General features: G+C 40.2%; 1 protein-coding gene across 1 annotated transcript; it reads right to left on the bottom strand.

Annotated features, from left to right (window-relative positions):
• Positions 1-26,600, bottom strand: atmin (ATM interactor). Its single transcript, XM_052028217.1, has 4 exons — positions 26,454-26,600; positions 21,152-21,280; positions 17,224-17,423; positions 1-7,364 (listed from the first exon to the last, which is right to left on the bottom strand). The coding sequence occupies exons 1-4, from the start codon at positions 26,598-26,600 to the stop codon at positions 5,537-5,539; spliced, it is 2,304 nt and encodes a 767-aa protein (XP_051884177.1). The 3' UTR covers positions 1-5,536.

Raw genomic sequence — 26,600 nt, 5'->3', positions numbered from 1 at the left:
TAATCCAGACACAAAACTATGCACTGATTTGACAAAATGCCAGGTGTGCCGCTAACCCCCACCTCCGATAAAACTTAAGAAAGCAAGTCACTATAACTAGATTCCATAATGTAACACAACGATCTGACAAAAGCACTTCAAAAGGCAGATACTAACAAATCAAACTAAGACACACTGTTCATATTGAGTAAACTGATCTTTATTTTGTGTAACTTTGCAGAATTCTAACCAGCATCTGTATTTGACACAAAATATCCACTAACGTTATACACCAGCAAATAATTTAATGTGCAAAATTTCAGCTAACTGAAGTACAATAAATCTTGTGACATTTTAACATTACTCTAGCATAAACTTAAACAAATTCTCACTCACAATGACCAAAAAAACATGTAGATCTTCACTATTTTACATGCATTTATACAATTTTCATTGGTTATACACAGGATAACAATTCTTTAGGTGTTTTCAAAGAAATTCATGTAACAGAAACGTGTAAGTTAATGCTGCATGCAGCAGTTGTTTATCAATGAAATATCTCAGTCACATAAACCCTTTTGTGTAGTCTTCAATAAAGGCTAATTCAGGCAGAAGTCATGAACCATGAATTTCTTTCCTCATGGTGTGTCCAATTAAAGACAAAAAAAACTAAAAAAAAAATTGACCTGGTGATGTTTTCTGTGTGCCAATTTTGCTCTTTCCCTTCCAGAGGTCACGAACTCCTATTCCACAGATGCCAGTAGGTTTCCACAACCTCGACCAGGTGGCTTTTCTCCATGTGCAAGCCTTAGCATCTGAAGATTCAGCACCAAGCCCGATCCTGTTCTTATCTAACTTTACCATTCCAACTAGTGTATCTGGGCTGCAATCAGCATCCAAAGAACGCTAGAATTATAATGCAACTTCATTTCAGACTAACGGCTGGTCTGACTTTACAATGTGCCAAAATTATCTCTTATTTACCAAAGGCATCTGGAGAACAGTGAAATGTCTCAATGTCCCACCACAAGTCGAAAGAGTTTGTGAATGAGACTGATGCAGAAGCTGTTACAAGTTGAAATAATCTTCAATGGTCTGTTGCCATTAATAAGTTAAAAGGTAAACTTCAAGCAGCATGCTACTTATCAACCTGAAATAAATATCACAGTGACAGTCAACGTCAATAGGATAGCTTACTTTGGTGACGTCCATTTACAAAAGAAAAGGGGCTTCCAAGTAAGCAATCCCAATACATTCTACCAATAGAAATAGCAGGGCACTTAATATGTGCAGGATGCACAAAGTAAAATGAACTGCATCATTATTTTTTGAATGGGTAATGATTTAATGCTACTGTTTACTCATCCAGCATGAAAAGTCTCTTTTGCAAGAAAACTGGTACAAAGATATGAAAAAAAGCCATATCTCACTGCTGCCATTCATTAAACTTAAATACAGGAATGATCTATTTCAATAATGGGTGAACATTAGTGAAGACAGTAGTCAAGGCTATAATGCCAAGTTATAGTCCATGGGTTGCTCGTCAAATCAAATAATGCAGAAGTCTGATTAAGTGAAATGTTACAATTAATCCAAGAACTTTGTGTTGAAATGTCTGTTAAATATGACAAGGTTTCTATTAGCAACAGACACTAATAATTTTATCAATGTGCCAAAATAAACTTGAAAAATAAACTATTTCACTCTTCTTGCTGCACTAGCATTTCAATAAATCATGACCAAAAGAGACTATTTACTGGATTAGGGGGAAAATGAGCAGTTTGCCTGCCAACGACATATTAAGCTACATTATACAAAAATAATAATATTGGTGGTTATAGGTTTAACACTGGCACTGATAGTGATTAAAATAAGTTAAGGCAATGAGTTATTAGGGTCATAGAAACAGTGCACTGACACATTAGAAGTGCATGAACCGATTACTCTTTTAAAATCGGGGTTAAATAGGTCCAATGATTGCAGCATTACTCTAATATGTTAAAGAGCAGATGAAAACAGAGGTCTTGGATATTTGACCAGGGTTTTTACTTGTAAATCTAATTACTGACAAGGACAACTTAAACATCAATTGGATTCACGGGAAAATAGAAGTTGTTGCTGAAAATAGTTCAGGTATCCTTGAGACACAAATACACACACAAAAACTTAGCTGGTGTGTGTGCAGGTATACTTATTAAACTGTGCAAAACAACCAACTTTGTGACAGAATCATTTTAAAAATCAACAAACTCAGTCATGAAGTTACATTTAACATTGAAAAATAACAACGCAGCACAAATATAGATGGTCACTTTGTATGCTGCATGGTTTTAGGTCTAACTGTGCATGATGTGCTAGTGAAATAAATGGCACACACATCAACCAGATACAGCTTCAGAAAGTAAAACACAATATTCAATAAAAGAAAAATAACAGGATTTGTGAAATATAGAAAGCTACCAGATCATCACAGGCCATCAGTGAAACTATGAAGCTTCCAAAATTCAGCTGACTCTCCAACTTGAATTCTGCATTTCGACAGTAATCCAAAACACTAACTTGGCCAGTGCTTATCCATTCTTCTGCCAGGGAAGACAAATGTCCAATTCTATCACCACATTGTGACAGGGCTTTTCACACCACACCAAGTCCCTGCCACACTTTCCCAACACTGCAGAATTCTCCACATCCCACTCCTGTCATAAATATACCTTCAAAATGGCCTTTTGGCAGGTTTCCTACACCTCATGGTTGTGAAGTGCCTACAAAGTCAAGCTGCAAGTTATTTATGAACTTAGTTTTCAAATACAAATTTATTCCTTAAACTTACGACATGACAACCAAACACACACAATAGCTCTACTGACAAACTTGTCTTATAGCAGTTTACACTTACAAATGGATCCCTGACTTGGTAATGTTCACTGATTTTGTTAGTTCTTGTCACATATCCACCAGTTCTGTAAAACAACTTGGACCAGTTCATAGCAACATCATGGCTTAGCCACCAATTCAGGCAGAAGCTAGGTTCCAGAGGTGCTTCTGGTTATACTCAAGCTCCAAATTTATTGGCAGTACCAGAAAATGTCACTTTTCAAAGGACTGTAAATGGAAGAAGAGCATCCAACTGAGAGTGCAGAATATACAAAAGTAGAACTGGAAGATTAAACACTTTTTCCTGGGACGCTGGCAAAAAAAAAATCAAGCATGAGATTTAAGCAGCAAAAAGAGTTCCTGAAGAATTCATTTAAATGTATATTCCAAAAAGGTATCGGAAATATTCAGTGGCACAGTAAGCACACAGTGGTATATATTATTTGGTCTAGGCTTGAAAGGACTCATGACATTATAAGCAGGTTTCAAATATGACATACACTGCAAGCCTAGATTCAAATGGCCCAAGTTTCCAATACTACCTGATCTCCATATTCCCCACAAATGCCCAGATACTTGGGTGGCATTAACTTGCAGGTATCCAGCCCTGGACCTGTATTAGATAGAAGTAATTCTCTAATTAAGCAAAGATGATTAAACATACCAAATGTAATGTTTTCAGAGTTGCACTTCACACTGAGATTGAGAGAAATGAACTATATTTTAATTATAGCCCAATTTAATTGATCTGAAAGCAGCATTAATGGTTGGATCCTCAGCTGAGGATTTCTTACAAGTTAGGAAAGCTCAGTCACACAGTTCAATAATATTCCTGACTGCTTCATATCCATCACCTACATAATACAAAAAAATCTTCTTCACTTTATCCTCTTAAAAATAGAAGCAAATATATGAGCAGAGAATAACTTCACATTGTCATGTGAAATGGTGAAGTGCCTTCTAAACATCCAGGCTATGAAACCCAAGAGTTTTGACATATCATTAGCTACGAGACTGAAATAATCCTATAAGTGAAAGAGCCAAAGCTGCTGGATGCAAATTAAGTAGCTAATGACAGAAGAGCAAAGAGTTGCTACACCTGCAGACTTCTACATTGGAGGAATAGGAGGATCAAGTTCACTAGTCAAGTGTCTTGAAAGGGCAGGAATTCCATTTTTATTTAAAGAGATGATCCTGTGTTTTAGTTGGGCAGAACCACATTAATCTGATTGCATGAAGTACATTAATTCTGCTGCAACTATGGACATTCACCTGTTCAAATGAAAATAGAACTGTAGATGCTGGAAATCTGAAATAAAGACAGAGAATGTTTGAAATACTTGGTATGACAGACAGCATTTGCGGTAACAGAAACAGTTAACCTTTCAAGCTCAAGATCTTTATCAGAACTTAGTTTGTTACAAAGGAGGTGGGGAAAGGATCAATGGAAGAAAAGGAACACCTTTGATAGGGCAAGACCAAATGAGTTAATGTGGCAGTTACAGACAGATGATGCTTCTAAACATCGTCTGCCTTTAACTTATTCCCTTTGTTCTAGCCAGCTCTCTGCAACTTCTCTTCACCTAAAGTTACTTGTTTTTTCTCTCTTTCCCAGTTCTGATAAGGGTCTTGGACCCAGAATGTTTACTGTTTCTCTTTCCACATATGCTGGCAGAATTGCTGAGTGTTTCCAGCATTTGCTGTTTTCATTTCAGATCAAAGTTTTCTTCCAATGCGCTACAAATACTCAGCTGCCTGACATTTCAGTTTAAAACTAAGTGTTTGAATCATACTCAAAGTCAAAATGTAATCAGTTTGTACTCTTAGATGGAGCAGTGCCCAGGAGTACTGTTACCGCATTAGGTACCCTCCAATACACAACCTTCAAAATGTAGACCAATTTGGGCTTGGCTGGATTGGGGTTTCCAATCCTCCAGGACTGTCTGGAGTCCACAAGAATTAGAAGGATAATCTCAAATTTAATGTCTTAACATCACAATTATGGAAATAGTGCTGTTAGACTGGACAGAATGCTCAAAACATAAATTGTGCTGCCAATGTGGCACCACATGCTTTCTTACTCAGAAGTCTGTTCTTGCAAGCTTGGAAGGGTCACACAATCCCTCAGACAAAGATGCCAGATGGTCATGAAACTCTAGGTCAGCCAATAGTCAAGTACAAAAGACAATAGAGAAAGACAAGGCGTCACACAAAAAAATTGTACCAAGTTGAAATATACTAGAGTAGGATCAGGGTACATAATGCTCTTCACCTGATCGTGCAATTTCCCTATGGAATATTCAAGTCTAATTGTGTGCCCGATGAAGGCACAGAGACGAAAGCAAACAGGCAAATTGGATAGGAGAGATGGAAGTAATGCTTGAATAGTGAATGGTGAATCAAGAGTCCTGTTTCATCAGAAGCCTAGAAGGTGTAGAACTTGGCTGTTTTGTCATTCATGAGGAAGTATGTAGAGTCCCCAAGCAAGGGGAATAAAGACCCCAATACCTACGTCAATTTAAATATCTGGAATAATTAGTGAAAATTACTAATTATCTCCAGTTCTAGTGAAAATTACATCCCCGAAAGACTGCTCCAAAACAAGGTGCACAGTAACATAGTATTAACTTTGGTACTTCCACACCCCAAAGCTGAAATCCATGTTCCCTGTAGTCTTTACAACTCAATTGGTGCTTTTGTCAGCACTTTCAAGTAAGGAAACAAGTTCATCACATGTCTGTGTCTCGACTGAACTGAAATGACACTCCATAGTGTTCCATGCCATGTCAGCCAAGAGAAAGTCATCCATTACGGTCTGTGTTTCATTGCTAGTGAAGAAAAGACTGCCAAGGTTTTCAAAAGAACTGCTGGTTGTCTGTGTTTCAGCGCAGTTTAGCTGAACCTGGCTTTCACTGGTACTAGTGAAATTATTTCTACTGTGCAGGTCCTCTGTTTGGGTTTCTGTCCCAGAAGATTCTGCATTTAGGGAGAAACTGGACTGTTTCAAGATGCTATCAAGAGGTAGATGTGGACCACTATCCAATAAGAAAGTGAAGTCTGTTTGGGTCTGTGTATCAAACATTTCTAGTCCTAAATAACTGGACTGTCCCCTGCTGTTGTATACCTGGGCAGGATGGTCTGAAAACAAAAAGTCTGTCTGAGTTTCAATATCCAAAGATTCCAATGCAGACTCTGTCTGTAAAGTACCAAACTCATTTTCTTCTGTCTGGGTTTGTATGTTGCTTGCAGATAAAAATTCTTCAATGTCAAAGTCAATACCCGCATTCTGTGACTGGCTGCCTGTCATACTCTCGCCAGAGCCATTGCTGGCATCAGATAAAAGACCCCGGTGTTCTAATGAATGATCTGCTATGCTTTCAGATAGGATATTTTCCAAGTCATTAAAAAGGTTAATTGTCTGAGTTTGATTGTCTGTCATTGAGTTTTGTTGAAGTAAAGTGGATTGAATGTGAAAATCAACAGCTGATTTACTAGTGTTCTGTAAAAGAGCATCATTGTTGGTTGTATGGGATAGTCTTTGGTCCATGCCCATTGCTTCCAGGGCAAAAGTAGTTTGAGTTTGCCTACACACACTGCAAGAGGGAACTAAAGAATGATCAAAAATCTCTTCATGATTATTTGCATTAATTAGTGTTTGAACTGTTGGGTCTTTTTCTTGACCAGAATTGACCAAAGTTTGAGTTTTCCTGGAAACATTACATAATGGAAAACAGGGCTGACCAAAAGGATCTGTCTGAGCACTTATCGACGTGGTGATTTTGGTGTCTGGTTCAAATGTTTGTGTTTGGACACTTACAGGTAGCAACACTTGAGCACCAAAGCTCAGATCAGTTTGTGCACAGGCTGACACAGTGCTCTCTGTAGCACAGTACATGGTTAGAGATTCTGGTGCTGTGCTCTGTGCAAGATAAGATATGTCTGTCTGAACATTCATAGAAGTATACTTGTTCTTTTGACTCAGGTCTCCAAGTGATTGTAATCCATGATTACTGGCAAAGCCTGAATCCATGTTGACTTGCACTGCAGTGCTGACAGGTTCAACCATCATGATGCTAGGCACCTTGGATGTGGGAAGGTCACCTTTAAAATTCAATGCTTTTGTCTCCAAAGTTGGTATTAGAGTTCCCACTGAGGCAGGCAACACCTGCACCGTATTCACAACAGATCCTTGATTGTCAACAGCAACAACAATAGACTTAACAGAATTATCCATGGGCATGCCTGAAGATAAGAGAACTGGTAAAGGCGTTAAGTGCATAACGGGAAGTTTGACAAGTGCAGCTTTGGGCTTTGGTAACAACAATTTCTGAATTTGTTTTACAGGTGCTGGAGCCTGGTTATTGCTGATATCTCCACGGGAGTGTTCAGAGTAGGTTCCCCTGTTCATCTCCATCGTGTCTTGGGCTGATTGGGTTTCTTGCCCTTTCGCAATGTCGTTCAAATGGTTCTGATTTAACCACTCACTCTTCCTCTTCTTGCGTGGTGGCTCCCTAGACAGTAGATAGACAAGTTAACTCATTAGAACCCAGTAATGAAAACAATAGAGATCTTTTGCAAAACACCTGTAACCTTTTAGTTTTGGAAAAGGTAAATTTTATATCAAGGAATCCATTTACAATTATTTCCCTGAAAAAATAAAATTTCTACCCTTTATGGGCCAATCATCCATGTAGCAAAGAAAATAAGTGTTACAACATGGGTTGCATCACAGGGCTTTTTAAAACCCTGACCAGGCACAACGTTCACACCCAAGTGCTTTGCTAACTGTAAAGCAATCAGACAGGACAGTATGTGACTATTTGTATCCACTGGCACCAAGGTTAATTACAATGTCTGTAGAATTCTGCAAAAGCAAAATTACTCATTGCTTAGTTCTTTCCCTTCACTTATTTCTAGCCATCTATTCATCTCTGGCATTGTATTTTTTAGTGGTTATCTAGGATCATTACTAAACAGATAAAAGTAGGGTTGTTAGATTATTTTTCCCATTCATTTATAGGAATACAAGACTGAAAAATAAAAAGATTTCAACGGGTATTAGATTTAAAACAAATGTTAATAAAAGACAGCAGAACAGTGAAATGGGATTAGAATAAAATTCTAACAAGGAACAAGAACAGAGGCACATGTTTAAGCACAGCTTGTATGGGACTTGCCCATGTTAAATTTCTGTGATTCCGACATTATTTGGTTAACACAACCAGGCAGGGAACATGCAGGAATCACTGCTAATTACCTTTACCACTCAGTGAAAGTGCAGTCTAAAACCTCATTTGATAAAAATTTCTTGACTGGGGGAAAAATTCGACAGAGGAACAGGCAGCACTTAGTATCAGTGAAAGGAAGAAATCTTATACTGATATAAATGATAACCATCTAAGAATCTTAACAGGTGAGGAAATTAGGTATGTTTCTTATGTCTCAAAATTGAGGGAAGGGATGGAGGACTTGAAGATAGTAGGCTTTCCTCTTTAATTGGCAAAAAGACAAATCTCCAAATAACTATTCTCAAATATAACAGTGAGCTTACTAACATCCATCACCACGTTGAATACAAATGACTATTTGAAAACGAATATGTTGATCAGGGAAGGTTAGAATGCTTGGAAAAATTAACAGTCCCTTCACTTATAATCTTTTTTACATCTCTTCCATAATCCCCATGCAGATTACACTGGAATGGCCATATAATAAAGCAAAATGCAAAAAAAAAACCACAAATCACTTAAACTAAGATACAGAATTGATATCTCTATAATGTGGGGGAAAAATCTAAATATTGCAAGTGCTGAAAATGTGGAATAAAAAAGGCTGAAGATATTCTCTAAATTAGACAGCATTTGTGGAGTGAGAGAGAAAGTGTTAATGTTTCTTTTTCAATCCTTTTATTAATTTTTAAATTAGTACAAAATAATATATATAACGTTAGTAATTATACATATGGTGCAAAGAGATCAGGATAGCAATCATAACAGTTAACATATATAATCACAAGGAGTAAAAAAAAAACAATCTAGACCTCCCGCTCTCTTATTAAGTGAACATAATACAAAAGGAAAAATTGAAAAGAGATTTAATTATAATGAGAAAAGAACCCCCAAATCAAAAAAAAAATTGATAATAAACCACAAGGAACCAAAAACTTCAAAAAAAAAACTGGACTGATATTTCTTCAATTAAAAAAAGCATTATTATGTCATCAACTCCGCTCGTCTGTATTCAAAAGGTTATTGAGAGGGATCTGAAAAAGGTCTGCTTATATCATATGGAAGTATTGAATAAATGGACTCCAAACTTTCTCAAATTTAAGCGAAGGATCAACAGTACCACTCCTAATTTTTTCTAAGTTTAAACATGCTATAGTTTGAGAGAACCACTGAAAAGTGGTGGGAGGTATCGGATCCTTCCATTTGAATAAAATGGATCACTTGGCCATTAATGTGATAAAGGCTATCATACGACGAGCACAAGCAGATAAATGGCGAGATTCCATCATTGGTAACTCAAAAATTGCAGTAATAGGATGAGGTTGTAAATCAATATTCAATACAGATGAAATAATGTTAAAAATGTCTTTCCAATATTTTTCCAAAAGGGGACAGGACCAAAACATGTGAGTCAGGGAAGCCACCTTCGACTTACATCTGTCACATATAGGATTTATATGATAATAAAAACGGGCTAACTTGTCCTTGGGCATATGGGTCCTGTGAACCACCTTAAACTGTATCAAAGAGTGTCTAGCACACATAGAAGATGTATTAACTAATTGAAGAATTTTCTTCCATGTCTCTGTGGGTAAAAGTATCTGGAGTTCTCTTTCCCATTCATTCTTAATTTTATCAAGTTCCTCTGGATGTATTTTCATAATCCGATCATAAATTATTGCTATCAGGCCCTTCTGATAAGGATTAAAACCTAAAATTTTTTCTGTAATTTCAATTTTATATGGTGTCGGAAAAGGTAAAGTAACTTTTAAAAAATTTCTAATCTGTAAATATCGAAAAAATGTGATCTAGGCAGATTGTATTTATTAGACAACTGTCCAAAAGATTAAAAAAAGTTATCAATGAATAAATCATGAAAACATGTTATTCCATTTTCCATAAGGAAAAAGCTGAGTCAATTCCAGATGGTTGAAAGAAAAAACTAGATTGAATTAGGACTTGATAAATTAAATTTATTCAATCCAAGAAGTTACGAAATTGAAACCATATCCCTATTGTACGTTTAACTATTGGATTAGTCATTTGTTTACTCAATTTAGTAAGTGCAAAAAGGAATGAAGCTCCTAAAATAGAAACTAATGAAAATCCTTGCACTGATTCACACTCAAGATGTACCCAACAGGGACAATGAATTGCATCTAAATCTTGTGCCCGGCAAAGTAAGTATCTAATATTAATTGCCCAATAGTAAAATCTAAAATTAGGCAAAGCCATACCTTTTTTAATTTTTGTAAATATTTTTTACTCAACCTTGGCTTTTTATTCTGCCATACATATGAAAGAATTTTGGAATCAATAGTGTCGAAAAAGGATTTCGAAATAAAAGTTGGAATCACCTGAAATAGATACAAAAATTTTGGTAAAATATTCATCTTAACTACATTAATTCAGCCAATCAACGATAGAGAGAATGGGGACCATTTAGTAAATAATTGTTTCACGTAATCAATTAAAGGTAAAAAGTTAACTTTAAATAAGTCCTTGTGTTTCTTGGTAATTTTAACACCCAGGTATGTAATCAGTCACTAATCTAAATGGTAATTGCCTATAAATTGGGACTTGCATGTCTAATGGGAAAAATTCACTCTTATTAAGATTTAATCTATAACCTGAGAAAACACTAAACTGAGCAAGTAGTGATAATACTGCAGAGATAGATTTCTCCAGGTTAGAGGTATAAAGTAACAGGTCATCTGCATAGAGATATCTTGTGAGTCCCCTAGTGTTAATGTTTCAGGTCAATAATCTTTCATTAGAGCAGCTTGGGATTGGAGGGTGATGGAGGAATGGCGATTGATGGCGGTGGTATGGAGAGCAAGAAAGATTGCTAGTTTGGAACCTGCCTTAAGTTGTCAATCTCAGACAAATTTAAAAGCTATTACAAACCAACTAAAGAAGAATTGGAAGTGGTGGGTGTCACCATTTAATTGTGCTTAACTGCTACAGTTTATGTCACTAGATCTTTGTAAAGCACTTTCAAATTCAATGGCACTCTCTTCATTTTGTGAGCAAAAAAGGGCAAAATTGCTCTCAGATCTTCACTCAGGGGAGTTCCAAGTCAAATACAAAAAAAACTTTCTGCAGGGTTGGCAGGCAGTGGCTGATCCCCAGCTGCTGGTTTTTTTTTAAGGGCATTGAAACCAGTCATTGGGTGTTCAGTATTCTGATTCTGCACCACGGTAACTACGCAGGGGAAGACAAATGAATATTTACATTAATCAAACCTCATTGAAACTCCCAGGATGAGATCAGGGAAGGTATTAAGTGGACATCTCCTGTACTAAGAAATATCCCTGCCACTTAACACATAGTTCAAGACATTTGTTTTGTCAATTAATATTCTGGGCGTATGTATATCCAGGGAGCCATTCCTCAACATAGTAATAAAATACTATATTTTGGGTGTCTGGTGTTTGTGGTCAGAACCCCCTGGACCATCCACCGGTATTTGAAAGCTCTCAGTTGAGGTGTGCTCCCAACATTAAAATGTAATTCTACAAAGTTACCTGTCAAAACCCAAAATGTTGAAGTAGGTATTTATAAATACAAGCTGTATTTAATTGCTTATTATCTTTGGGTTTAAAAGTTATAAAACCTCACTGAAATGCAGAGTTTCTCTAGAGTGACTCCACAAGCACAGAATGCCTGTTAGTCGTGCTGAATAATGACCTTTACATCTACATCTCCAGTCTCCGTGTGGCTCATTCACAGTCACAACAGTGCGATATCCAAGAGGGAATAAAAATATTTTTACTGCAATATACTCCTTCATGATATGACATTTTCTAAAGTTTTTTTTGTTTAAAATGGTAATGGTGACTAAATAGCCCTTTCACAGAACATTACAGCACAGTACAGGCCCTTCGGCCCACAATGTTTGGCTGACATTTTATCCTGCTCTAAGATATATCTAACCCTTCCCTCCCACATAGCCCCCATTTCTCCATCATTCATGTGTCTAAGAGTTTCTTAAGTGTCCCTAATGTATCTGCCCCCACAACCTCTGCAGGCAGTGCATTCCACGCACCCACCACTGTGTAAAAAAAACTTACCCCTGACATCCCCCTTATATCTTCCTCCAATCACCTTAAAATGACGTCCCCTCATGTTAGCCATTGTCGCCCTGAGAAAAAGTCTCTGACTGTCCAATCCGTCTATGCCTCTTATCATCTTGTAATGGAAAAATTAAATTCCAATTAATTGCGCGTTTTTCAAAAAACAGATTCCATCGATTAAAAATAAAGACCAGAAGGTTTCAACAGTTAACACAAGACAAAACTTTATGCTCATCTTTGGGCAACTAGCCATGCAAAGACTCCAAGTAATTCTAGTAACATAATATTCATCAAATTATTTTTAAAAATGGGGAAAAAAAACTCAAAGATATACAAAATTATATACACCACCTAACACTACACAAGTACAAAGTCCCACAACCTTATTATTAACCACAGTACACAAAATACCAATGCTTGTAAGATACTGAAATACTTCAACTGCAAACAGAGATTCTGTGAATCTTTTCATGGGGTTGGGGGCCTATTCACGTTTTGTACTCAAGGGGAAGTAATTCAGCTCAGAAGAGACTATCACATCATCACTGACAAGAAGGAAAACTGGTCAGAATTCAGGACTCCTCCTCCCTACTTAGCTCCAGACTGCACAATTTCCAAAGATGAACCATGACATACTTCAATCACACAGTTGGGCAAGTCCCATAACCTTGTGATTAACAACACATTACACAGACCAAGTGGCTTAATGTGTTGGTAATTGCCCGCATTAAGCCATTTCAACTCGCCCTAAGAGACATTCCTTTTGTTCTACACGTCTTTCCCCCACCCCCTCTCCTATTGAAAACTAACTGGGAATTGATTGATTATCGTCACTTGTACTGAGGTAGTGAAAAACTTGTCATACAGATCAATGCTTTGAGGTAGTACAGGGTAAAACGATACAGAATGCAGAATAAAGTGACACAGCTACAGAGAAAGTACAGTGTAGGTAGACAATAAGGTGCAAAGGCATAAAAGGTAGATTGCGAGGTCAAGAGTCCATCTTATTGTACTCTGAAACCATTCAATAGTCTTATAACAGCGGGATAAAAGCTGTCCTCGTATTTCTCTTTCCCAGTTCTGATAAAGGGTCACAGGCCTGAAATGTTCACCGTTTCTCTTTCTACAGATGTTGGCTGACCTGCTGAGTTTTTCCAGCATTAACTGTTTTTATTACACAATAAGACTGCTATTTTACATCATGGAAGAAAACAATTCAGACACATTATTAATCGTATGATTAAACAAGGCTTTATATGGTACAGGAAACCTAAATGTACAATTTGCAACTAAAGAGCAGAACACTCGGGAAGGGTGTTTGAGACTGGATGGCCCACTGTTTGAAACAGACATAGCAACAAAGGTTAAACGAAGAAGTTTGGAAGGAATCACGCAACAGGAATGTATGCATACCCAGCCTAAAAAACTGTAGTGACAAGCAGCAGATTTCTTAAAAGTAGAATTCCTGTCTGTTACCATTCAAGGTAATAGGGACTATAAAAGTGAATGAATTTGTATTTTTTGAGCAGAATTCAGTCTTTGCCTTGTATTCAACCCCCAGATGATCCCATGACTACACTATCGTTACCCCACCCAACAAATCGAGCTTCTTGTCCTGCTACCAAAGCTGCCCTCAGGAGTGCGTTGCAAGCAGTAACTGTACTTCAAGTAGCAGGTCCTGAGCTACCTCCCCTTCGCCCTGCCATAATGGGCTTTTGACAGCTGACGATCGGAGACACTTTAAAAAAGTTTGACTGGATTAACAAAGCTAAAAATAAAGATAGAAAATAAAACATGAAAAATAAGTTTACCTATAAAAATATTTAAGTGATGCAAATGAAAAATATGAAAATTAATTTTTAAAAAATTCAATCTAGGTCAACAACCCTGTTCGAATGAATACATGGGTTCGTGCCAACTGATGCAAAGCGGAGAGGCCAAATATGCAATGCAATAGCCTCTCAGCGCATTGTGACTGAGTTCCACGCCTACACTTGTGAATGCTTATGTGTTGAATAAATTTGAGGGGAATTTTGGATTCATCCTTGTGAGGAGGGTAGAGGATTAGCTACTATCTGTGCTTTGACTCAGCGCCGAGCCCAGCAGCAGAGCAAGAAATCAAGTATCTAAGCTTCTGTTTGTTCCTGACTTCAGTGCTGCAACGTACAGAAGCTGAAGCCAGGAATGAGCTGACCGATCAACTGCTATTAGCTTGTGATCCTGCATGGAAACATCAGCTGCAGTTCAGTACAATCTAGGCTATTGACTTCTTCACAGCCACTAAATACTGAAGGCCAGAGAAATCAAAGCAAGCTTTTCTCCCCCTTACAGTTTTTAATTGGAAACATTCAATCTCTGACATTTTCAGGATTAAGTTCCTTGATTTGCAAGTACTGCTCCTTCATGACTATTATTTCACATCAGCCAAGTGAAAGTAGCTGCAATGGAAAAATATCTGAATTTGTTTGGCTCTTTCTGAAGTGATTCTCAGTCTAGTGTGAAATATACGGCTCTTCGAGATGTCCAAAGCGATTAAACAGGTTTCCACATATGTCATCTTTTGCATTGAGGCAATCTTGAAATCTGCTACTTTGCAGCCAGCTGCCAGCTCAGTGCAGCTCTATTTTAAGAACATAAGGAATAGCAGCAAGCTATATAGGCTCTCAAGGTTACTCTGCCATTATATAAGATAGCAGAAAATGCTCCATCCTGTTCACAATCCTGGCCAAACCAAAGATTCCCCAAATCCTTTACTACCCAAAAATCCAATCAATCACAGCCTTCAATAACTGAGCATTCACAAACTTATTTAAGAAAAAAGAATTGTAACTGAGTAAAGAAATTTCATCTCATTCTTAAATAACCAATCTTATTCTACCTTCAGGATGTCTAGTTCTAGATTCTCAAGATAGAGGAATCATGCAATAAACAACCTTGCAAAATCTGCCATCAATTTTTACCCTCAGGCACAAATCTTATTTTAATGAACATTTCTCAAAAGAGTAAAATGTACTCTGATCAAGAGTGCCCAACATGTGTCTGGAAATACGGTTAGAAATTGATCCTTCAATCCAGAAGCATCAACATGCATCACTTGGACTAATGATGGCACATCAACTGCTTTAATCCAGGCTTTACTTCCTATTATATATGGTGATAAAGCTGATTTGAGTTATGGCTCAGTTGAATTTCCTTAGGCTTAAATGATTGAAAAAGGTTGATGCATGTGTGGTGACTAAGGCTCTCCAGTTTTAGTGGAGAAGAGGGTAGTAGATGAGTAGTGAGACTGCAGTCAGGTATAAGAAGGGGAAGTGAGAAACAGACTTTGAATTTTTAATGGATGAGGGAAAGACAATTATCTACATGTGTTTCTGCTTATTTTCAGTCTTGGTTATTGATGTGCATAGGAATGGTGGCACCTGGTTAGTCCACAGGCTTTAAGTCTGCAGGTCTCTTTCTTTTCGTGGATGGGGGAAAAAAAAGAAAGAGCTTTATGCCCAGTGGGAATTCCGATATTATCGCTGTGCAGAACTTACTCCTCATGAATGAACAGACCAGCTTCCTTGTCAGAGGGGTTTCTTGGTTCATGGGCATGGGGACAGATTCCTAAAACTACAACACACTCTTTAACATGCAACTGATGCCAGTTCCAAAGGTTGAGATATCACTCCCTTAAAAAACTTGCTCAATATACCTCTACCTCGCACCACAGAAGGAGCAGAAGACACATTACAGTCTATTTTGTTTGCCAAAATGTTTTACATATCTTAGAAAAATAGCATTAGTAGCAATCTTCTCAAATCTTTGCGAGACTACAGGAGACAACACCAACAATGTTTTCTTCAGGTAACTTTTGGCATGTAGTGTATTGAGCAAATACATTATTGACCTGCACATGCACTGAGAGTCAGCACACCTGGGGCACCAGACCCACTGCTTTGCAGAAAGTCACCTCAATACAAGCTTTACACTACCTCCAAAAGATGGTGCAATAATTGCATGGAAATAATGGACACACTGCAAAGATTAATCTGGCTCTGTGGCATGCATTTCTCACTTTCTAAAGTGATTTCTAATCTGGTACCTCCTCAAGGGGATCCATGACACCCAACAAGAGTGATATCATCATGTGGATTCTGCTTCTTTTCAGCATGAATTTTCAAAGGGTGCTGAAGAGTTTGAAGAACACTCACAGCAGCAGGCCAAGAAATGTTCTGATTTTTAAATTTAAGAAACATACAGAACGCAACATAAAAATTAGACCATGCACATAAGATTAAGAAAGAAGCTGGCGAAAAGAGGGAATGGCACTTCACACCTATACAATTAATTTTTCCTAGACTAGGGACATTGTTCAGCACTAATTTTGTGTTAGGACATTGTTTAAAAACATAGTTACATGTTATTTAACAAAACTTAATATTTGATTAATTTTTACTGTGGAATGTTGTATGAAAAGTTGAAATTATGACTGTGTTGATTACATCTATAAAAACTGTTAGAACCATAGAACAATACAGGACCTTCGGCCCACCATGTTGTGCCGACCTTTAAACCACACCTAAGACTGACTAACCCCTTCCTCCCACATATCCCCCTATTTAAATTCCTCCATATGCTTATCTAACAATCTCTTGAACTTGACCAAAGTATCAGCATCCACCACCACCCCAGGCAGCGCATTCCATGCACCAACCACACAATTTAAAATGGCCACAGTATCATCAACAACTCTGGATTTCTGTATTTAGTTGGACCAGAAGATGCTGTCAGTGTTAGAATAACAGTACAAACGCTGACTACTTGGCCATTAATAAAACTGCTGACTCTCAGCCAACATAAACAAGTTACAGAATCTTGTCTGTTGTTTATCAGCAATGAAATAACTCATCATTGGATCTGTATGGTTTAAATATGATGAATAAACATTATCCAAGAAAGAAAAGCAAACATGTTTCAATAGTCAGTTTTAATGCACAATACAGTAGAACAGATGACTTGCCACACATTTAGCTATACAAAGAACTCTGTGAACATTTTGACCTGCCTGGAGAATGTTCACTTACCGATGTTCTGCAGGGATTTCATGTCCAGTTCTGTAAACATGAGACAACAGTGCTGGTCTGCTGGCATAAGGACAACCACAAGTGCACTGGAAAATCCGCCCACAGTCCTCTGCATGTCGCTTCAAGTCCGATTCTGTACCATACGAGTTATTACATTTGTCACACTTGTGCTTTTTTTCAGCATGAATTTTCATAAAGTGCTGGAGAAAAAGTAGAAAATGACAAACTACAGCACCTAAAAATGTATAAACGACCTTTACTGAGTAAAATCTTCATCCTCATCTCTGGATTTGACTATTCTCAGACTCTCCTCATCAGCCTCCCATCTTCCACTGCTCATACACTTCCAGCTCTGCTGGCTGTAACCTGACTTTCACCAGGAACTTTTGACCTATCGTCGTTGTGCTCTATAACAGTCATCGTCTTCTGATCCAGCAATGTGTCAATGCTAAAATTTCTCATCCTCATTTTCATAACATTCCATGGCCTCACCCCTGCCTACCTCTGTAAGCATCTTTGTAAGCTCTCCAGTTCTATAAACCTTGGAGGAACAAGGAGATTTCAGAGGACTATAGGATTGGCCCTCTTGCATCAATTATTTAAATTGCTCCATTACAACGATTAAGCTTCAAGCTGCTGAGCAGCAAATATTCTATCGTCACACATTTTTCTCCTCCTCCATGACATTTATAAGACAACCAACCAACCTTTTGGTCATTGATTTTTAATCATAGAACAGTACAGCACAGTACAAGCCCTTTGGCCCACGATGTTGTGCCGACCTATATAAACCTTATCCACATTCTATCTATTCCCCTCTCTACTTCACCCACCATAACCCTCTAGTTTTCTTTCATCTGTCTCTTAAATGACCCTATCGTATCAGACCCTGCCACTCTCCGCCCCCCCCCCCCCCCACCCTGACAGTGCATTCCAGGCACCCACCACTCTGTATAAAAAAAAACCTACCTCTGATATCCCCCCTGAACTTTCCTCCACACACCTTAAACGGATTACCTCTAGTATTGGCCATTACCGCCCTGGAGAAAAGATGATGGCTGACCACTCTGTTTATGCCTCTCATAATCTTACATACCTTTATCAAGTCTCCTCTCATCCTCTGTCTCTCCAAGGAGAAAAGCCCTAACTTGCTCAGCTTCTCATCATAAGACGCATTCTCCACTCCAGGCAACATTTTTGTAAGTCTCCTCGGCACCCTCTTCAAAGCTTCCACATCCTTTCTATAGTTTGGCGACCAGAATTGAACACAATATTCCAGATGTGGTCTAACCAGGGAAGTGTTGATGAGGCTCTATGGGGCACTAATGAGACCTCATTTGGAATACTGTGCACAGTTTTGGGACCCTTATCTTAGGAAGGATGTACTGATGTTGGAGAGGGTTCACAGAAGATTTATGAGGATGATTCCCGGAATGAAAGGGCTTACATACGATGAGCGTTTGTCGGCTCTTGGACTGTACTCATTGGAGTACAGAAGAATGAGAGGGGACCTCATAGAAACATTTCGAACATTGAAAGGACTGGACAGAGTAGATGTGGCTAAGCTGTTTCCCTTGGTGGGTGAGTCCAGGACTAGAGGGCACAGTCTTAGAATTAGAGGGTACCCGTTTAGAACAGAAATGAGGAGAAATTTCTTTAGCCAGAGGGTCGTGGATTTATGGAATTCTTTGCCACGTACAGCTGTGGAGGCCCAATCATTGGCGGTGCTTGAGGAGGAGATTGATAGGTATCTAATTAGTCAAGGTATCAAGGGACATGGGGAGAAAGCCGGGAATTGGGGCTAGATGGGAATAGTTTAGCTCATGGTGAGGTAGTGGAGAAGACTCGATGGGCCGAAAGGCCTACTTCTGCTCCTTTGTCTTGTGATCTTATACAGCTGCAACATTACCTCTCTGCTCTTGAACTCAATCCCCCAGCTAATGAAGGCCAGCACACCATACGCCTTTTTAACCACCCTATCAACTTGTGTGGCAACTTCGAGGGATCTATGTACTAGAATCCCAAGATCTCTCTGTTGCTCCACACTGCTAAGAATTCTGTCATTAACCATGTACTCTGCCTTGTGTATCACTTCACACTTCTCCGGATTGAACTCCATCTGCCACTTCTCTGCCCAGCTCTGCATCCTGTCAATATCCCATTGCAACCTATGACAACCTTCTGCACTATCTACTACACCACCAACCTAAGTGTCATCTGCAAATTTACCAACCCACCCTTCCACTTCTTCATCAAAGTTATTTATAAAAAATCACAAACAGCAGGGGTCCCAGAACAGATCCCCGCAGAACACCACTAGTCACTGACCTCCAGGTCGAATACTTCCCTTCAACAACCTCCCTCCGCCTTCTGTGGGCAAGCCAATTCTGAATCTACTCCATGGATCCCATACCTCATGACCTTCTGGATGAGCCTACAATGGGGAACCTTGTCAAATGCCTTACTAAAATCCATATATAACACATCCACTGCTCTACCTTCATCAATCTGTCTTGTCACTTCTTCGATAAACTCTATTAGGCTCGTGAGGCACGACCTGCCCTTCACAAAACCATGTTGAATATTCCTTATAAGACTATACATCTCCAAATGCTCATAAATCTTGTCCTCTCCAATAGCTTGCCCATCACCGATGCAAGACTAACTGGTCTATAATTCCCAGGATTATCCCTTTTACCTTTCTTGAACAAGAAAGATCATCTTGTGTGGCTCTCAGTATCAAATTCCATTTGAGCTATGTTGATGTTAAAGTTGCTACTCACATAAGTAGAAGTCACATACAAGAGCATATCAGCAAACATCAGGTTCCCTTCAGAAACAACCACTTTAGTGCTTGTTCCAAGTCTACAGATGGCCAGGATACACCTGAAGTCTAGCTTCTAGGAATTTTTCTCATCATGTACAAACACAAGATTTCCACCTTCACCCTCCATTTCCCTTCTCCCCACACAGCTACATGAAAACCAATGCAGACAAAAGTCAATCATTTAAAAGGTTAAAATTTATAGTTTATTAATAAGCTTAAATGCTCTTTAAAAGAAAAAGCTGGCCTGAATTTGGCTATTTTTTTGGGACATGTATAATGCTGACATGGATCTTAAAATTCACAGTCATAAGTTCCATTAGACCAACAGAAACACCTCAGTACACTGCCCTGATTTACCCATTACAAATTGGTATCTTAAAATAATCATCCATTTGTGAGGTAATTAAAAGCACTGAGTGGACTCCAAAATCTAATGGAAATTATGCCACTGGTTGGAATAACAAAGTGTAACAGAACAATCTCTGCTAAGGCCTCAGTGGTGTGGAAAACTTTCCACCAAAAAAACTGCAAGCAGCAGCTCCAAGATCACCAGTGTCTGTCACACCCAAGCATTGTACAGAAAGTGTAAATGGAAGTTGAAAAGACACCATGGGTAAAAACCGTCTGATGACAACTATTCTTTGTTAAGTGTTTGCCATAAACCAAGTGCCTGGAAAGAGAATCTTCTAATGGTCACATGCATCTCTGTCACACTGAGGAGTGATTTGTTATAAAGGTTTTCCTCCAGTGAAAAACAAATGTCCCCTAAAATCAGTTCTACCTCCCTGCTGACAGAAACTAAACACTGGCAAATTGAATTACAAATGAAGTACATTTTGGAAGCACAGCCACTGCTACAATGTGGGACATCTGGCAGACAATTTGCATGCAGCATTCGCCCATAAGCAGCAACTTGGTAATGACTATATTTTGTGTGTTGGTTAAGACACACACGTTGGCTAGGACAAAATTGCTCATCTAAACCTTCAACCTAGAAAACTCAGTTTATTATTAGGAAACTGAGTCAATTTCTGCATGATTCAATTAGCAACATAAACAAGTTAAACCGAAAAAACAGAACTGCAGGATAGCATTGCTTACCTGCTTAACAAGGGCAAATTGAGAAAATGGTCTGTTTGGTCCTCTTGGGCAACCTTCAATGGGGCAGCAGTATAATTTCTGAACAGAAGATTTCAAATCTTTCCTAACAGTCGGATTAATGCTGCAATTCTGTAAATTATAAACAAATACAAATAAATATCAGAACTACAAAAGCAAAATACCATCAGTGCTCAAAACCTAAAACAGCAAACACTGACCAGGTAGCACATGTGGACAGGGAAACGACCTTTCACCATAACTGGAATACGCTGGAGAAATGAAAGGAGTTTAAAGGTGTAGATAAGGGGGGAGGAAAGGAGTGAAGAAGAAACAGATATGGTATAGAACATAGAGAAACTATGGCACAATTCAGGCCCTTCGGCCCGCAAAGCTGTGCCGAACATGTCCCTACCCTAGAAATTACTAGGCTTACCCATAGCCCTCTATTTTACTCAGCTCCATGTACGTATCTAACAGTCTCTTGAATGACCCTATCGTATCCACCTCCACCACCATTTCCGGCAGCCCATTCCACGCACTCACCACTCTCCGAGTAAAAAACTTACCCCTGACATCTCCATACCATATCCATATCTTCTACCATATCACATATGACTATGTGATATAGTAGAAGGCAGGACAATTAAATCACACAGGACATCCAACATCTTCCTTTTTATTTCCCCCCCCTTCCCTCCACTCAAGTTCTCAAACACTCTTTCTAGCTGAATAGTAGATAAATAAAAAAACAAGACGCTGGAGGAACTCAGCAGGTCAGACAGCATTGGTGGAGCAAAATGGACACACAAGACACTGCAGATGCTGGAAATCTGGGGCAACACACACAAAATGCTGAAGGAACTCAAATGGACAGTCGACATTTCAGGTCAGGATCCATCAGCTGGGCTGAAACTCCCTTATCGCTCCTTCATTAGAATGAATTTGCTGCACATGATGCAGTTTCCTCTACATTGGGAAAAATCAAATTAAATTAAGTGACTGCTTTGCAGAATACCTATTCACAATGAACACAACCCAATCCCAAATGGTTCTCGTTTCTTATGCTGTTGTGAAGAAACTGAATTTAACTAAAAGAAACATCTTTCAACATATTGCAGCATTCCTGACTCAAGTTTTCAGATAATGATTTTGCTATATTCCCATATACATCCCCTCAAGACCCATCTTTTGTTTCTTTACCAGCCCTACTACCACCCCCTTCGAGATGTCAACTGTTCAGTGGGGAGAAAGAAGATCCTGCAATTTGATGATAACTGCAACACGCGCAGACCCTTCAGCATTGTCAAGACCATCACTATAGGACTCACTCATTAAGAATGAAGAACAGAGTTCATTGAGGATTGAGAAAGGCAGTCAGCACCACTGGAAGTAGCGCTCCAAAGAATATCTCAATCATGACTCCACCTTGAAACAAGTGTCACTGATTCCATCCCACAGCAATCTAAGTGGCATGGTCTCTGCCCACCCCAATTGACAAGAAGGCAGGAAGACCATGTCAACTAAAAAACACTAAGGCCTCAGGAGCAGATGGTATCCCCACTGAAGTTCTAATATTTCGTGGAGAGTAACCGCAGACACAAATTCACAGCCTCACCTCCGACACCTGGGAAGAACAGGATATGCCAGACGACCCCAAATGTCACAATCATGACCATCTTCAAGAAAGGAGACAATTCTGTCTATGGTAACTACAGAAGGGTCTCCATGATGTCTGAATCAGGGAAATTCATCAGCGGGCTCCTTCTCAACTGCTTCTTCCCAATGGCCGAAGAGTTGCCCCCTGAATTGTAGTGTTGAATCTATCCATCTAGAGAAAAACGGACATGATCTTCCCCATGTGACTTCAAGGAGAAATTCAGGGAGCAGCACCAATCAATATTAATGGCCTTTTGGATCTCACAAAATCCTTTGACTCTATGTTCTGTGGCTGCTACATGATGACATGCAGTAGTCTAGAAACGACCCAAACTCAGTGCAGACTGCCACAGCGTTGCTTATCACCATCACTCCAACACTTTACTCAATTTTGCTTGCCACACCTCCTGCTACAATGAAGCTCATCTGCAGAATAAATGGGAAAGCATTCATCTCATGTCACCTCCTCTCCAAAACCAAGATCAGTCTAACTTCAGTCATCAAACTTCAGTAGACAGATGAAGCTTGTATATGCTCATGTTCAGAGGCCAACCTCAAGTTACTGATTAATTCAATAAAACGTTTAACCACCTGCAAAACAAAGTACTGATCAGTCCTCACTGCACAATAGCACCCTGCACCAATAAAGGTCTGAGGAAACCCTGGAAAATGTGGATCACTTTCCAAACCTCAGGAACCCACTGCTCAGCAAAGGCAGACATCAATGATGAAATTCATCGTCACTTCCAGTGTTGCAACACAGCTATGGTCTTCCGAGGAACAGTTCCATTCAATGGTCTTTGTCCTGAAACATCAATTCCATTTTAAGGTTAATGTTAACATCCACACAGTTGCTGCATGACCTGCTGAGAGTTTCCAACATTTTCTGTTTTTATTAGTGGAAAAGTGTGCTCAAAGGTCAAGATATCAAACCATGCACAAAGCTTATGGACTACTGGGAAGCAATAATACCTGGCTGCCTGTTTGGGTCTGAAACAGAGACCAAACAGCCACCTCAAACCAGTGAGTTAGCAGATCACTAATGAGAAAGTACCAATTTAGTGGCTAATTTGAAGGATATGCAAGTCATGTATACAAAGAGATTAAAGATTGAATTATGTGAATTTGAGTCATCAACTCAAGATATTTTCCATCCTTTCCAGAAACCAAAATTATTTGCAATTCCTTCAACAATTATGCAGCTGGAGCAAAATTTGTTTTAATCAGGAAACTTCCAGGATTAATTCAGAATAACAAATCTCTTAAGAATGTGAAGTATGTCAGATTGTTGAATTTCTGCTAGCTACACAGACAAAACATTTACTTGGAGTGCAGAAGATAATAAAACAGCAATAATGACTTGTTAAGTGGTAAAATAGATTAGTATAATCACATGCTAATAAAAGCTATTCTTTTAAATTAAGGAATCAACTTGCTGTCAAGTCAGGACCATTTTCTTTCTCTGTCTCAGTTAAAATGGAAAGAACAGTTCTTTCAGAACTGATTCCTTACAGCATAATGAAATAATCTCTGCATTGATTAACTGATGTAAATTTCACCAAGGCAATTTGTTGTACACCAAACCTAGTGCGGCTTTAGTGACACAAGAAACTTGAAGGTTCCAATGGAGACCAAAAGTGACTGAGCTTCAATTCAACATCAACACTGGGTATAGAGTTTCCCAACACACCCTTATGCTGAACATATGGCTCAGTCTGGGATAGCAATAGGCTTAGTTTTCATGTCTTCAATGCTGGAAATGCCTGCTATTACATGATTCACATCTAAATATTACAACTGGACCTATTTTCACCTACCCATTTAGATAATGCATTCCAGATCTCTACAATCCTGTGTATAAACAAAAGTTCATGTCTCCTCTGGCCAATCACTTTAAACCGATGTGTTTTAGTTACTGATTCTCCTTCCAGAAAAGTGTTTTACCTTACTGGATCTACCAAAATTTTGGACATCCAACAAATTTCTACTCAAGCACCTTGGAAATATATCAGCAGTCCTTTATTATTCCTGAATTTAAATCTTGAAACTCCCTAAAAGACATTGTGGCAACATCTTCACCAGAAGGACTGCAGTGGATCAAGAGGGCAGCTCACCATCAATTTCTCCAGTGTAATGAGATGAGCAATAAGTATTGTTTCAAAAAATACATATACCCAACACAAATACATTTTAAAAATCTGAGAAAAGAAAATGCTGGAGGTATTCAGCATTGCAGAGTTGGTCTCAGGACATTAACCTTTTATTTTTTGCTTCCATTATTGCTGCCAGGCCGCTGTAGAGGTATTTGGGGAAAAAAATGGCTTTTGGAATTGAACTGCTGTGAAGGGCTGGGCCAAGAAGTGGGAAGTATGCTAGTCAAAGGCAGCTAGGGGAAAGCTGGTCTGGAGTTATATAGAAGAGGAAGGGAGAAAGGGGAAAGAAAGGAAGGGGAAGTAGGAGGTGTGAGCAGTGGTGAGGGGTTTGGGGGGTGGGGGGGATGGTCAAGGGGTGGGAGATGTGCTGGGGTGGGGTGGGGGGGGGAGAATCCGAGAGGTGGAGTGGAATCCAAGGGGTGGGAGGGGAAGGTCTGAGAGGTTGGAGGGGGGGGGGGTAGATCCGAGTGGTGATGGGGGGGGGGAAGAGAAGAGATCCGAGAGGTGGGGGGGGGGGGAGAGAAGAGATCCGAGAGGTGGGGAGGGTGGGGTGGGGGGAAAGAGAAGAGATCCGAGAGGTGGGGGGGTGTGGGGAGAAGAGATCCGAAAGGTGGGGGGGGGTGGGTGTGGGGAGAAGAGATCCGAGAGGTTGGGGGGGGGGGGGAGAAGAGATCCGAGTGGTGGGGGATCAAGAGCTGGGTGGGGGGTCGTCAAGACGTGGGTGGGTGGGTGGGTGGGTGGGGGGGGCTAGAGGTGGTGGACCTGGAGGAGGGGGGGTAGGTGGGAAGGGGAGCCGAGGTGCGGGAAAGAGGTGGGGGGGGGTGGGGAAGAGAAGAGATCTGAGAGGTGGGGGGGGTGTGGGGAGAAGAGATCCGAAAGGTGGGGGGGGGGGGGTGGGTGTGGGGAGAAGAGATCCGAGAGGTTGGGGGGGGGGGAGAAGAGATCCGAGTGGTGGGGGATCAAGAGCTGGGTGGGGGGTCGTCAAGACGTGGGGGGGGGGGTGGGGGGGGGCTAGAGGTGGTGGACCTGGAGGAGGGGGGTAGGTGGGAAGGGGAGCCGAGGTGCGGGAAGAGGTGGGGGGGGGGTGGGGAAGAGAGGAGATCTGAGAGGTGGGGGGGGGGGTGTGGGGAGAGAGATCCAAGAGGTGGGGGGGGGGTGGTGGGGGAGAAGAGATCCGAGTGGTGGGGGATCAAGAGCTGGGTGGGGGGTCGTCAAGACGTGGGTGGGGGGGGGGGGCTAGAGGTGGTGGACCTGGAAGGGGTGGGGGTAGGTGGGAAGGGGAGCCGGAGGTGCGGGAGGGAGGTGGGGGGGGGGGGGGCTGGATGCGGTGGACCTGGAAGGGGGGGGGGTAGGTGGGTGGGGAGGGGTGGTGATGAGACGTGCTGCACCTACCCTGCACCCTTGGCGATTTGGACCAGGTGCATTCCGAGGGCCGGCGGGTTGGGGAGGATCTTGCCGCAGCCCGTAACCGTGCACAGGATGTTGGTCCTCACCTCCCGGCTTAGCTCAGTGACCGAGGGCCGAATGAGCTGACAGGCCGGCATCCCTCCTGCCGCTGCCGCCGGCGAGCCCTCCGGCATCCCACCGCTCGCCTGCGGCTGTGACGAACTGTCGCCCTCCCGGCCGGCCCATGCACACAT

This window comes from Pristis pectinata, chromosome 13 (assembly GCF_009764475.1).
Source record: "Pristis pectinata isolate sPriPec2 chromosome 13, sPriPec2.1.pri, whole genome shotgun sequence".
NCBI classification, from domain to species: Eukaryota; Metazoa; Chordata; class Chondrichthyes; order Rhinopristiformes; family Pristidae; genus Pristis; species Pristis pectinata.
This window is presented reverse-complemented; position numbering and strand designations above follow the sequence as displayed.